Source organism: Schistocerca gregaria, chromosome 3 (genome assembly GCF_023897955.1).
Source record: "Schistocerca gregaria isolate iqSchGreg1 chromosome 3, iqSchGreg1.2, whole genome shotgun sequence".
Taxonomy (NCBI): Eukaryota; Metazoa; Arthropoda; class Insecta; order Orthoptera; family Acrididae; genus Schistocerca; species Schistocerca gregaria.
In genome coordinates, this window is record NC_064922.1 from 420,146,691 (window position 1) to 420,159,600 (window position 12,910).

The 12,910-nt window shown below is 39.0% G+C and overlaps 1 protein-coding gene across 1 annotated transcript in view; it reads right to left on the reverse strand.

The window, feature by feature from the left end:
• The window catches only part of LOC126354637 (echinoderm microtubule-associated protein-like CG42247), a 287,858-nt gene that overhangs the window by 180,159 nt on the left and 94,789 nt on the right, over positions 1–12,910 (reverse strand). Inside the window, exon 2 of the mRNA XM_050004406.1 lies at positions 4,668–4,784. Within this exon, the coding sequence (XP_049860363.1) occupies positions 4,668–4,784 (117 nt within the window). The remainder of the gene's footprint in view (positions 1–4,667; positions 4,785–12,910) is intronic.

Here is a 12,910-nt window from a genome sequence, read left to right on the forward strand (position 1 = left end):
AATTGTGAACGATTTTATTTCTGTTGTTGTGAGATGTGCAGTGTCATTTAGACTGCGTCCATAGATGTCCAAAACATTTCTAGCAGGTTGTATATTACAGAAACGATATTTAACGGTAAAAGTAAGTGTGTGAAGCCACATAACAAACTTCAGAGGCGTAACATTTTATTAAAGAGTGGAGTATTATTTTTTAGTTTACGCGTATTACATATCATCAATTAAATAATATTTTTCAGATGCCAGACAAATGCTGTCCAAGGATGTACAAGCAGTTATTGGTTAAGTGGTAATTAAGATCTACGCCAAGGAATTTCGAATTCCAACAGACGCACACACATAGAATAATTGCGAGCAGAGGAGGGATAATTTCCAAGAGATTCCTGGTCCGTGAGAATCATTTCTGAAAAGAGTACATGGTAACAATAGACACTTTTAAAGATTTGCAAAGAGAAGTGGAGAGGTATTCACAAGCTCCAGGAAAATTACGTGAAGGTGCGATTCCTGGAATTTTCCCCAATATGCCACATTGCTTAAGTAAAAAATAACGACTAAAATGAGTCCATGAAAGGTCCAAGCGACAGAAGACTGAAGCGAGATGAATATCTTCGTAAGACAAATGAAGAGTGTCTTGCTGAAAATGTGGATTAAAGTTTTACAGGCATGTGTGAAAATGTAAGTAGGATTGTGAAAGTAACAGGTGGCACCACACTATGATAAACGATTCAGTGCGTTTCTACAACGTACCCGTGGAAGCGATTTAAAAAATTCAAACTAGTGTAAAGACAAATAGTTATAAACGTATTGTTTTCGTAACATTTCATCTGAAAATTAGCCAAATAAAGATTTATGCAAGTAATTTCATAATTTGTGTATCTGGTTCTAGTTTTTACATTGTTACATTTTTAAGAAATCGTAGTGATAAAATAGCACAAAATAAAGAAGATAGTGATTTCAAACAACATTAAGTAAAACTTTTTAAAACAGTTGTGTAAAGGTAATTTGTGTAAGCACTGAGATTTTTTTTTCTTGCGTTCCCTAACTTTTGAGATTTCTCTTTTCGTAATTTCTTCTGGATATACAGATACTAGAAATAAATGTATCAAAATAGCTCATCAGAAGTGCGTTGTTTGCCAAACCATGTATGTCACTATGTCTAACTGTCTACAAAGATGGAACTGATAATGCAATTCCTTTGAATCAGACGACTGTATAACAACATTACCAACCACTTTGTGGAATTTTACGCTTAATGTTCTTCTTTTTCGTGTTACTTTGCCCCGGACTGGCGCAGGGTCGGCATGGTTATCAACACATTTGGCATTGTTAGATTAAGGGGTGGCCAGATACCCTTTCTGTCGGCAGAGCGTTTTACGTTTAGTAATCGTACATGATATTAAGTTGTCATCGCCTTTCATATTTGTTAGCGAGCAAAAATAACTTTTTTACGAAACAAGTACCTGCATACCATACACGCAATCCTGTACTTGACAGCTGCGCAATGTCTTATTTCCGCGTATCAGAGATTCCGTCATTAGTTAAAGTTCCATACGTGGCCGGTTAAACGGAAATAGTATTAGTGATTTATTCTTCAGCATATGTGCCAATCATAGCATTGCGCTTATCTATATACATGTCACATGTCGTCCCATAGCTTAACTTCTGCATAGTGTTCCGTTTTCATGTTCCGTAACTGTTGACTCTTATTAAAATTCAATTTGTGGCTACTGAAATAGTAAGAAATCAGTGTTTTCTTCTTGTGTACGTGTGTTAAACGTACAATTGCACGTATTAGAGAGAAAAATAGCATTGTTTTTCAAAGTGCAACGAGATGTCCGTAAAGTACGGCTGTCAGTTTGACAGCTGCACGATGTCGCCACGTCGAAGCCCATGGCTTGTGTATACTAGCTTTTGCATATGATGCAGCTATCCACGTTAGTCTAACCTGTGCAAGTTTCTTCATCTCTACAGAACTTATGCGACCTCGATCCATTTCAACATGCTTATTGTACTCAAATCTTGGTGTGGCTCTCTAATTTTTACCCTCCATACTTTCCTTGATTGCCACATTGATGATGCCTCAGAATGTATACTAAAAACCGATCCCTTCTTTAGGTCAAGTTGTGCCACGAATATACTTTTTTCCCCAATCAGATTCAGTGCCTCTTTACCATTTACTCTAACTATCCGTCAAACCTTCAGAATTCTTCTATAGCACAACATTTCAAAAGCTTTTATTCTCTTCTTCTACGGAGTGACTAAATTCCAGATAAGCATCTTGAGAAAAGACTTTCTAACACGTAAATTCGATGTAATCAAGTTTCTCTTTTTCAGAAATAATTTTCTCCCTATTGTCAGTCTGTAATTTATATCATACTTCAGCCATCATGTGTTATTTTGCTGTTCAAAAAGCGAAACTCATTTCCTACTTTTGATAAATAATTTCATAAGCATCGACTGCAATCCATTGTCCTTGTTTTTCTTTTCTTTGTGTTCGTCTTATAACCTCCCTTCTAATTGCTATAGATAGCGTTACATTCCTCTTTCAGCCCTGTGCAGTTCACAGTCTCTGAAAGAACTACAATATCATAAGCAAACCTCGAAGTTTTTATTTATTTTCTCTAAACTTTCATACCGTTTCCAAATTTCTCTTTTTTTCCTTTGCTGCTTGTTCAACAAACGGATTGAACAACATCGCGGATACGCTACAAAACTAATCTTACTCCTTTTGCAACTAGTGCTTCCTTCCATGTCCTTCCACTCTTTCTAAGTGCACTTTGGTATTTGTACACGTTGTTGATAATCTTTCCCTCCGTGTTGATATTCCTTCAGAATTGCGACTGTATGGCACTCAATATTCTCAAAAGTTTTCTCAAAATCTACAAATGCTATACATGTACGTTTACCTTACTTCAAAATGTCTTCTAAGACAAAGTCGCAGATACAGCACTGCCTCGCGTATTCCTACGTTCTCCGGAACCCAAACTGATCGGCCCGGAGGTCAGCTTCTACCAGTTTTTCCCTTCTTTTGCAAATAATTCGGGTCAGTGCTTTGCAATTTTCAGGTTTAAGTATTTCTTACTCGAAAAGTAAACCGTCGATCCAACAGTAATCGCGTTCCGTTTAAAAGTAGCGCGTGTTGCTTACCTCGCAGCACAAACGTGCAAAGTGATCGCGGAAAATGTTTTCGTGGGCAGGCGTGACGCCACTAAATGTAGCGATAATCTAGGAGAAAGAGGTGACAGTTCTGATGGAACGTGCTAACAAAGTTGAGTAAGTTGGTGGTGTGCAAGTTACGGCTGAACAGAGTGGGATTTTTGAAGTAAACACCACAAAGAAGAAATGCTCACAATAAATATCTCGTTAAAGATATGGATGACTACGTTATGAGACAGCAATTTTTCGGTATTTTGAACATCAAAACGAAATATCAAGTTTGTGAAAAGTTCACATCTTTGCCGCAAAGAAACGTGGTTCAAGGTTAACAAGGAAACTTTAAGAAAACTTGTTCTGTCTATGACGTTTGATTTTAAAAGATGCCAGAATAAATAAGTGATCATGTGAGTGAACTGAACGATGTAGTTTTTTTTATTTTTTATTTTTAAAAAGCAGACTACCTTATACTTTTATGAAGAGATTAAGCATCAGAAATAAAGTGGCCAATCGTTGACAACGTATACTATCCGTCTCTCCCTGCAGCTTTCTCCAATTTGTCTCGGAATATTGAACATCTTGCACCATTTTACATTTTCGAACGCTTGTCTGGATGATATTTTTCCGAAATTCTGATCATATGTCTCCAGTTTCGTATACTCTACACACTAACTTGAATAATCGTTTGGTCACCACTTCGCCCCAATGATTGAAGAATTTTTGAAGGAACTGTACCTATGCCTTCTGTGTTTTTTGCTGGCGATTCTTTCAAAGCTCTGCTAAGCTGTTACTGTAATGCCGGATCACCTGTGTCTTCCCGTACAAAAGCTATTGGTGTGTGTTTGTCCGTAAAAAAAAGAAGAAAAAGAGCAGTGAATTAAGCTTTCGAGAACCTTAACAAAAACGATAAATTCATTAAACAAATGTCCTAAAATCAGTTTGTAATAACTCAATATATGTAAACATGTACTTCACACTCATCGTGACGTAACTACTAAGCATTCTTTGATCAGTTGTAGAGCTGTAGTCATTTTACTACAAACACCTCGCAGATTTCATACTGTCAAGTCGTTTAATTTGTGATTATGACTTCAGTATATTCCCACTGCATTGGAGTAAATGACAGATACGTAATATAAATAACAAAAATAAGTAACATTTGGAGGTAATGAACAACGCATGATAATACTACTTCGCAACATAATGTAACTAAAAAAAGCTACGAAACACATAGTTTTGTCTAATTTTAGTATCTAACATTAGAAATATTAGCTAGCAAATTTATAGTACTGCAAGTCATTCATTTTTGCAGAATTACTAATTCGGTTGTCGATTACAATACATAGTTTCACTCCCTGAGATGTGAAGGCGATAGTTATTGATCGTTTCAAATAATAGCATGTCTTTTCATTTTCTGACAGAGTGGATTAAAGTAAAGTCAGTATCTGTGTTTAAAATAATGATTGCAGAACACTCCGCCTCACTTACGGAATTGGATTAATAATTACAGTACTCACCTCCTGCCCGGAGACGGTGTACATACGCTTGGCGCCGATCATCTTTAGCACCTGTCCCAGGTCCTCCAGCACCTCTTCGAACGGTTGGGACGTGCGAAGGTTCAGCAACACGCGACACTGTGCACACACATTAAAGTGTAATTGAAAATACTCATTAGAGATAAAGATGATGGAATATACGCAGAAGGAAATGGAAAGTGTAAAACCATGACATATTGACCGAATGATGCCAAAGTGAAACTCCAATATTTTCATGCTGTAGGCTATGTTGAGTAAAATTTAATCATTATGTAAACATGATTACAGCTTTTTCAGTGCAGAAGAATAAAATCACTACAGATGAAAAATGGTATGGGTACATGGTGGCGTGTCTAACATCACTGGAACTTTTCAGATGGAGAGTGTAACGCTGGTTCGGACTTGCACTTGCAGCTTATGGACATGAGGAAGGTCGAATGACTGGAAGGGGGGACACGTCAACACCTACATCTACATCCATACTCCGCAAGCCACCTGACGGTGTGTGGCGGAGGGTACCTTGAGGACCTCTATCGGTTCTCCCTTCTATTCCAGTCTCGTATTGTTCGTGGAAAGAAGGATTGTCGGTATGCCTCTGTGTGGGTTCTAATCTCTCTGATTTTTTCCTCAGGGTCTCTTCGCGAGATATACGTAGGAGGGAGCCATATACTGCTTGACTCCTCGGTGAAGGTATGTTCTCAAAACTTCAACAAAAGCGCGTACCGAGCTACTGAGCGTCTCTCCTGCACAATCTTCCACTGGAGTTATCTATCATCTCCGTAACGCTTTCGCGATTACTAAATGATTCTGTAACGAAGCGCGCTGCTCTCCGTTGGATCTTCACTATCTCTTCTATCAACCCTATCTGGTACGGATCCCACACCGCTGAGCAGTATTCAAGCAGTTGGCGAACAAGCGTACTGTAACCTACTTCCTTTGTTTTCGGATTGCATTTCCTTAGGATTCTTCCAATGAATCTCAGTCTGGCATCTGCTTTACCGACAATCAACTTTATATGATAATTGCATTTTAAATCACTCCTAATGCGTACTCCCATATAATTTATGGAATTAACTGCTTCCAGTTGCTGACCTGTTATTTTGTAGCTAAATAATAAGGGATCTATCTTTCAATGTATTCGCAGCACATTACACTTGTCTACATTGAGATTCAATTGCCATTCCCTGCACCATGCGTCAACTCGCTGCAGATCCTCCTGCATTTCAATACAATTTTCCATTGTTACAACCTCTCGATGTACCACAGCATCATCCAAAAAGCCTCAGTGAACCACCTATGTCATCCACAAGGTCATTTATGTATAACGTGAATAGCAACGGTCCTACGGCACTCCCCTGCGGCACACCTGAAATCACTCTTACTTCGGAAGACTTCTCTCCATTGAGAATGACATGCTGTGTCCTGTTATCTAGGAACTCTTCAATCAAATCACACAATTGGTCTGGTAGCCCATATGCTCTTACTTAGTTCATTAAACGGCTGTGGGGAACCGTATCGAACGCCTTGCGGATGTCAAGAAACACGGTATCTACCTGGGAACCCGTGTCTATGGCCCTCTGAGTCTCGTGGACGAATAGCGCGAGGCGTAGAAGCATGGCAGAAGTGCAATGGCTGCAGAACGAATGGTAACCAGATTGACTCGGGACGGCAGTGTGGCAACAAGAACAGGCACGGCTCCTTTCAGAAGGACTGCACAATTTGTAGGACTGTTGGACTGCCTATCGCGAGTAGACGGATGGAAATTGCTGAAATTCAACATGACGTTGCTGACAGAGTGTCGTCTCGAACCGCCAGAAACAGGTTACTTGAAGCTCTGTTGAGATCTAGAGCTGCCATGCCCTGTTTACCGCTGATACCGTACCACAGATAACAAATACTTGCACCTTGTTGATCCAGAGTCAACTGCAACATTGATATTTTGTAATGTTCAATGATGAATCTCAGTTATCGTGGCAATCAGATCGACGCGAATGTGCCCATAGAGGACCTGGTGATATTTTACTGGAAGCAGCGATTCTGGAGACCGTGTGTGTTTATGGAGACGAGAGGTACTAGACGTTACTACAGGATTTCTTGTCATACTTTTCGCGAGCAGGGTACCAAATGGCATATTACAGCACCATGATACAGAATCCCATACCGCAGTTCACATCACACAGGCCGTGGGGAATGAATAGAACCTTGAGTGAGCTACCAAGTTCAGTGAATTGTCATTCACAGAGCGTGTCTGGTATGCGATGGGAAGACGTATTCTTTCATACCAACCTGCAGCCAGCAAACTTCGTGAACTGAAAGCGTGTCTTTTAAGGGGGGACGTTGATGAAAAACACACTCTACTTCAAAAGTGCACCAAATCATCAGTTTTTGGAGATATGGCAATGAAATTTTGTACCACGCTTTACATGAAAGTAACACATTTGCATATAAAATCCTTTGATTATATGTATTCAACTTTTTTTAATGAAATTAGAAGTTCTGTTTTCTAAAACTAATGTACGTTTCTTTTTATCAGAAAGTATTCCAGAAATTTCTACAAAGTTTGCTCTGTTTCATCTCTTTATATGTTGTAAGCACTTTGCCCCATATCTCAGCTTGCAACCAGAATTTCAAAATTTGCTGTTGAGACAACGTTTATTAGGTTCACAGAAATATGTATACAAAATTTTATAGTTCTATCATTTATAGAATCTGAGGAAAAGGTACACAGACTTTAAAAAACAAACTTTTCAGGAAACGCAATTTAAAGTTTGACCTAACTTTTTTCCTTATGTCACTTCTTCAGAAGGCTCCAAATTTGTACTCTGGGTCGACTTTCCGTTCAAGGCTACTCTTCTGGTTTCTTAGTGTGTGTCTTCTTTTCTTTACCAGGTCTTCGACTGACTTTTCAGCTGCAGAGACACGCTGTAAATCTATTTTTCTCAGGATGTCTCGAGTAAAATTACCTATCTTGAAGCCCATTCTTTCCAATACGTTCATCCTCCCGACATTCCAATCATTAAATACAATAACTGCATCATAAGTTGCAATTCTGACAACTGTAGTATATGCAAATGCGTTTTTAGGGCATTGTTTCCATATGAGTGAATTTAGGACTCATTTGGATTTTGGGTTTTGCCACGAACACACTTTTTGAGAAGTACAGGATCGGTCAAAGATGATCCATAAAACCAAAGAATATTTATCATGACCTTATAAATGCATCCCGCACACGTTTGGTTGAAAGTAATACACAGAATTGTTGTTCACTGAGACGGTATTGAAGTGCTGCTTCAAAACTTGGGCGTGGCAGGGAGGCCGCGTCACACTTTTAATTAATTTTCAGGCACTTCGGATGCGATTTGAACATTGTAACTTTGGGAACTTATTATCCATGAGTTATACTAACAAATAAAAAATAAATCGAAAATTGACATTTTTGGTCAATTTCATCAACGTCCCCCCTTAAATACAGCAAGAGATTTAGCAAGATGATATTCGGGAGCTGTTTGTTCAGTGTGACAGCGAATACAATAGTGTCTTCCTGCCCGTGAGGATTACAGCTCATGCTCATGTTGATGGACAGTTTCGAATGGAAAGAAAATTTAAGCGTTTAAAACCAGTTATGTTATGAACACATGCACAAAGTTTGATTTGTATTTGACTGATGCTTCATGTGTGGGGAAGCATGTGCTATGGCTGCATAGCAACGGTGGCGAGCGAATGAGAACGGTTCTTCCCCCGACCAAGACCAAGCTAGTCGCACTTAACGTGTGCACGAGCTTTCAAGGCATTGTGAAACAATCTAAAGTGAAATTAAATATTTAAATAATGTCACAATACTTTGCCAGATGATGTAAACCAATAAGAACATAACATAATTTGGGTTTCAACATAATCTGGTGAGCAATTCCCACATACACCCGTTTTTGCGAAATTTCAAAATCGCGAAATATTAAAGATAGAAAGTTCTAGTTTTGGATTTAGATTTTATGCAAAAAATATGAAGTTATCTCTTATCAAGTTATTGAGGAAAAACTGACTTTTGTACTAAAATTTGTAAACAAGTTAACAATGATAAAATTAACAGCACTATATTCATTAGAAGTCACGATGGAGATGGACCAAATTGCAAGACAATTGTGTAACTTTACAGAGGTGCAGACAGTTGAATAGTGACAGTTAAGAGTTCTGAGTCTACCCTCGGTTCCATTCGAAAGCTTCTAGTAGTCTTAATTTAAGATTTACCAGCTTTTTTCATGGAAAATGCATAGAGTATCGTACTGCTTATAGAAAAAACGGGGACGTTGTTAGTGTTGGGCTAACACGGTATTAAGCGGTTCATTTGAGCACTGCTGTAGGAGCTTAACGCTTTAGAAATCCTGGTGCTCTGTTTGCCGTCCGGCGCGAAACCGCACCGACGGTATAAAAGGGTCACCGAAGCGATATAAAGGATTCATCCGATAGTCATTAGTCACCCTGATGAATGTCACCACGCTTCAGGATGCGACGCATTGCTACCCGCGACCGCGTTATCTAAGACTCGGATGACAGTGAAGACGACTGACTTGAGAGGCTATCGATCTAATTAGTTGTCGCACGTTTCGTTCAAGTACTGCATGTAGAGCTGAACAGTCATAGATTGATAATTTACAGGAAAGCCTGTGTTTCAATTTCAATGTTTTTATTTTGCATGCCGCCCGCAGTATTGTAGAAAACTGTGTGGCAAATGGCATAGCTTGTTCACCACATTTAAGGTCAGCAGTTAACTGACCTGAATTAACAGACTGAGCGATAATTAGCAATACCTGAAACTTGGAGTAGAGGTCCTATCGAGTGCCGATTACGATAGAAGAACTTGAATAAATTACAAAAATATTAATTCGTGAGCTTTTTTTTAATATACTGACGTGTTAAAGCAGTAAGCTTTCATTTACCTTCGTAGTCCCGGTCTCTTTTGATTGTAAATAGTCAGTTAGAACATTTAATTCCAGTTCGGCGAGCTGGATTGTGAACTGGTGGACTGGAGATAACGGACAACAGGCTTCTCTATTAGTTTCTGGCAGTCCGCGCAAACAAATTTCCAGACTCTCCTAAATAGCAGTGGTATTCAAAATCGAACAAATGCATTCTGAACGCACCAAAAGAAACAGTATCTCATAAAGCATTAGCAAAACTTTTAACCCGCCGCCCTACACAAGGTTTAACTGTTTCATTTCGGCCAGTTTATTAATAAAGCACTGTAAGTAAATGCTCTCATCGTTCAGCTGCAGTGTCGCAATATCGAGGAAACGTGAAACGTCAACTGCAAGCAGCTCTGTGGTCACAATACATCAAATTAGTCTGTGTTTGCTGTTAGAATAGATCAGATTATCCTTGTCCCATGGAAATGTGTTAAGGAGTTACTAAGAGTTTCACCCTAGCCAATGAGACAGCCAGTAATTGAGTGACTGTTGAAGGAGTACCTTCTTATTACAAAAGGTGTATTACCTACAGGAGAAGAGGATCTTAGTTATAAACAAAAGTTGACAGAAGAGTATGCTGTAATAGCAGAGGTTACTACAGTTTTAATAGATGAAGAGGCATCAGAGAAAGAGGTACGTGATGAAGCGATATCAGATGAAGTGGCATTAGACGAAGAAAATAATAATGCCATGTTGGTGAGAGTCGAAGCAATATGACCAATGACGGATTTGCAGGGAAGCAGCCGTTCATTTAATCCACCATCACCTCTAAGAAAACGAACGAAGTTTCCAGAGGATATCTGGCTGATGCGTACAACGTATGGAAAAAACAGTCAATGGAAAATGATGGAGATGTTGATCCTACCCGTCCGTGTCGTCCTGGATCAGCAACTGATAAGACAACTTGCCTGAAAATTACAACAGTTTTGAATCAGGAAAGAGAAATAAAGAGCGAGGCTCTGTTTTAGAACTTTGAAAACAGGCTAAAACAACGTCATTCCTCAAACCAAAAAGTTCTGCAGGATGTGATAGATCTTGAATGATGTGATAATTTTATGGCAAAGAGACAGGAAAACACAATAATACGTGACCGCAAGTCGAGGCTTTGGGCAGTGAAAATAAGGAAGACAGTTGACCCTCACAATTCATTGCAGTTCAGAGCTTCAAACTCATGGGTAAAGAAATTTAACTGTAAGAATAAGAATGTCTGTTGCAAAATAACCTACAAAGTTAGCATGCGGTTTGTTGAAGGGGATGCCGATATTTAACGAAAACGTTATCGGTTCCTGAGAAAAATTTGGTCTCTCACTGAGGAAAAAGGTCTGTCACCAAATCAAGTAATTAATGCCGACCAATCAAGATTTGACGAAGAGCTGCGATCTAGACGGGCTCTCGCAGTGAAGAGCAGCAAGCACGTCTTTGATGCGGCTGGACCTACAGTGGCAACCACACGCTCTTATTTGATAATGCCTCGTATTATGATGAATTGTATGCTGCTACCCCACTTGCATGTCTTTGTATCGGAGCACACCGGCCTTTTTCCTGGAAATACGCATCTGAGTTTACCCAATATCCAGGCGTTTGATAACAAATCTGGTAGTATGACGAAGAGGGATTTAAAAGTCTTCCCAGCACAAGTAATGTGGCCAGATATACAAGAAAAAAAACTAAAGTCCTTCTCTTCGTTGAATCCTTGACAGCCAACAGAGATGAAATGTACAACTCTGCAGTTCCTGCAGGAGTAGAATTCATCAAGAAGCTGATTACTGCGAATTCCACAGGCATCGTGCAACCTGCCGACGTTTTCTGCTTCCGTTCATAAAAAGATTGTGAAATCTATCAGAGATACAATTGTGGTATCTTCTGACAATGACATTAACACATGACACAGAAAGAAATTCTTACGCCCTCAAAAGTTTGTGTAGTTGCAGTTCTCAACGGCACGATTCTCCCACTTAATCAAACTTACATTTTTCTAGAGCGGCTACACCGAAGGCTAATCTGGTGTATTTCAAAAATCCATGGAGTACTGTTTCGAAGAAGGATTAACGGACGACTGTTTCCGTGAGAACTGTGACCAACCAGCTTTCATCAAATGTGCAGAATGCTAGAGCAGTCTACGTAATGAACATGCTGTTATTGCTGACTTGTTTATTTTTTTACCTTCGATAGTGTAGTCAAATAAGTAAACTCTGTTACAGTGTGTTCCATGTCATATTATAGACTACTTGTCTCAAATAATGCATTTCTGTAATAAAACATTCATACCTATAATATTATCATCGTAGCTTTGACGACTGATACCTCTCGTTCTAATAATTTTTTTGGTGAATGTATATTTTGTTGCTCTATTAACTGCCCTATGAATAAATATAATTTGCTCAACAACATATCGTGACCTTCCTTTGTTTGTGTATTTTTCGATGGTTAGCGTTACTTGAGCTGATTTCGTGGTGTGGATTACAGTGCTAATAATAGGTGATTGGCGAGGGAAAAAAATCTGCTCTATTTATAGTACTGGTCATGGATTCCACAAGCAGTCATAGAGTAAAACTCTTATCTCTCTCTTTCTGCCAGCCCATACTCATCACTATAGCTTCTCCTTCCGCTTTAACAGCTCTTCAACCACGTTCTTTTTTTTCCGCCCCACCTCACATGTTTTGTACAGGCATATATTCCGTCGCATATTTTCTCAGTAATCTCATCGCCTGCTTATAATACAGGCATGTAAATCCGTAAAGTGATGATTAGCCTTAGCTTAATTTCAATCTTCGGAAGAAATACTCGGTTATCGTTTTGCTCATAGTAACGCAGCCTAATTTTACATTTGTCACGGTAACATCTGTTACACTGCTCAGTGATACTGTTGCTATTATCATATCATCTGCTGACCAGAAATTTCTATCCTCTTTCAGTTTGACTTTACTAATACTCAGAAATGCCTTCCAACCCTCATTAGTAGAATCGTAGAAAGTTTGCTTTATCCTTTGCCTTTTGGTAATTTCATACTGAGCCCCAGCCGGTGATTCGAACCGGGAACAACTTTACCTCCGGAATTGTTTTGCAGAGGAAGTGGTAATTGTGGAATTATTTTAAAGAACTGAATTTCCTGTGAATATATTTTATGATTGTTAACTGTAACGATGTCCATTACCTTCTGCATCCTGATGTCGTTGATCACTGCTGATTACTGCGCATTTTATTCAAGCGTCTTGAATCTCTATCCGCTAAGGTAAGATAATGGTATTCGGGGAAGCTATTGCT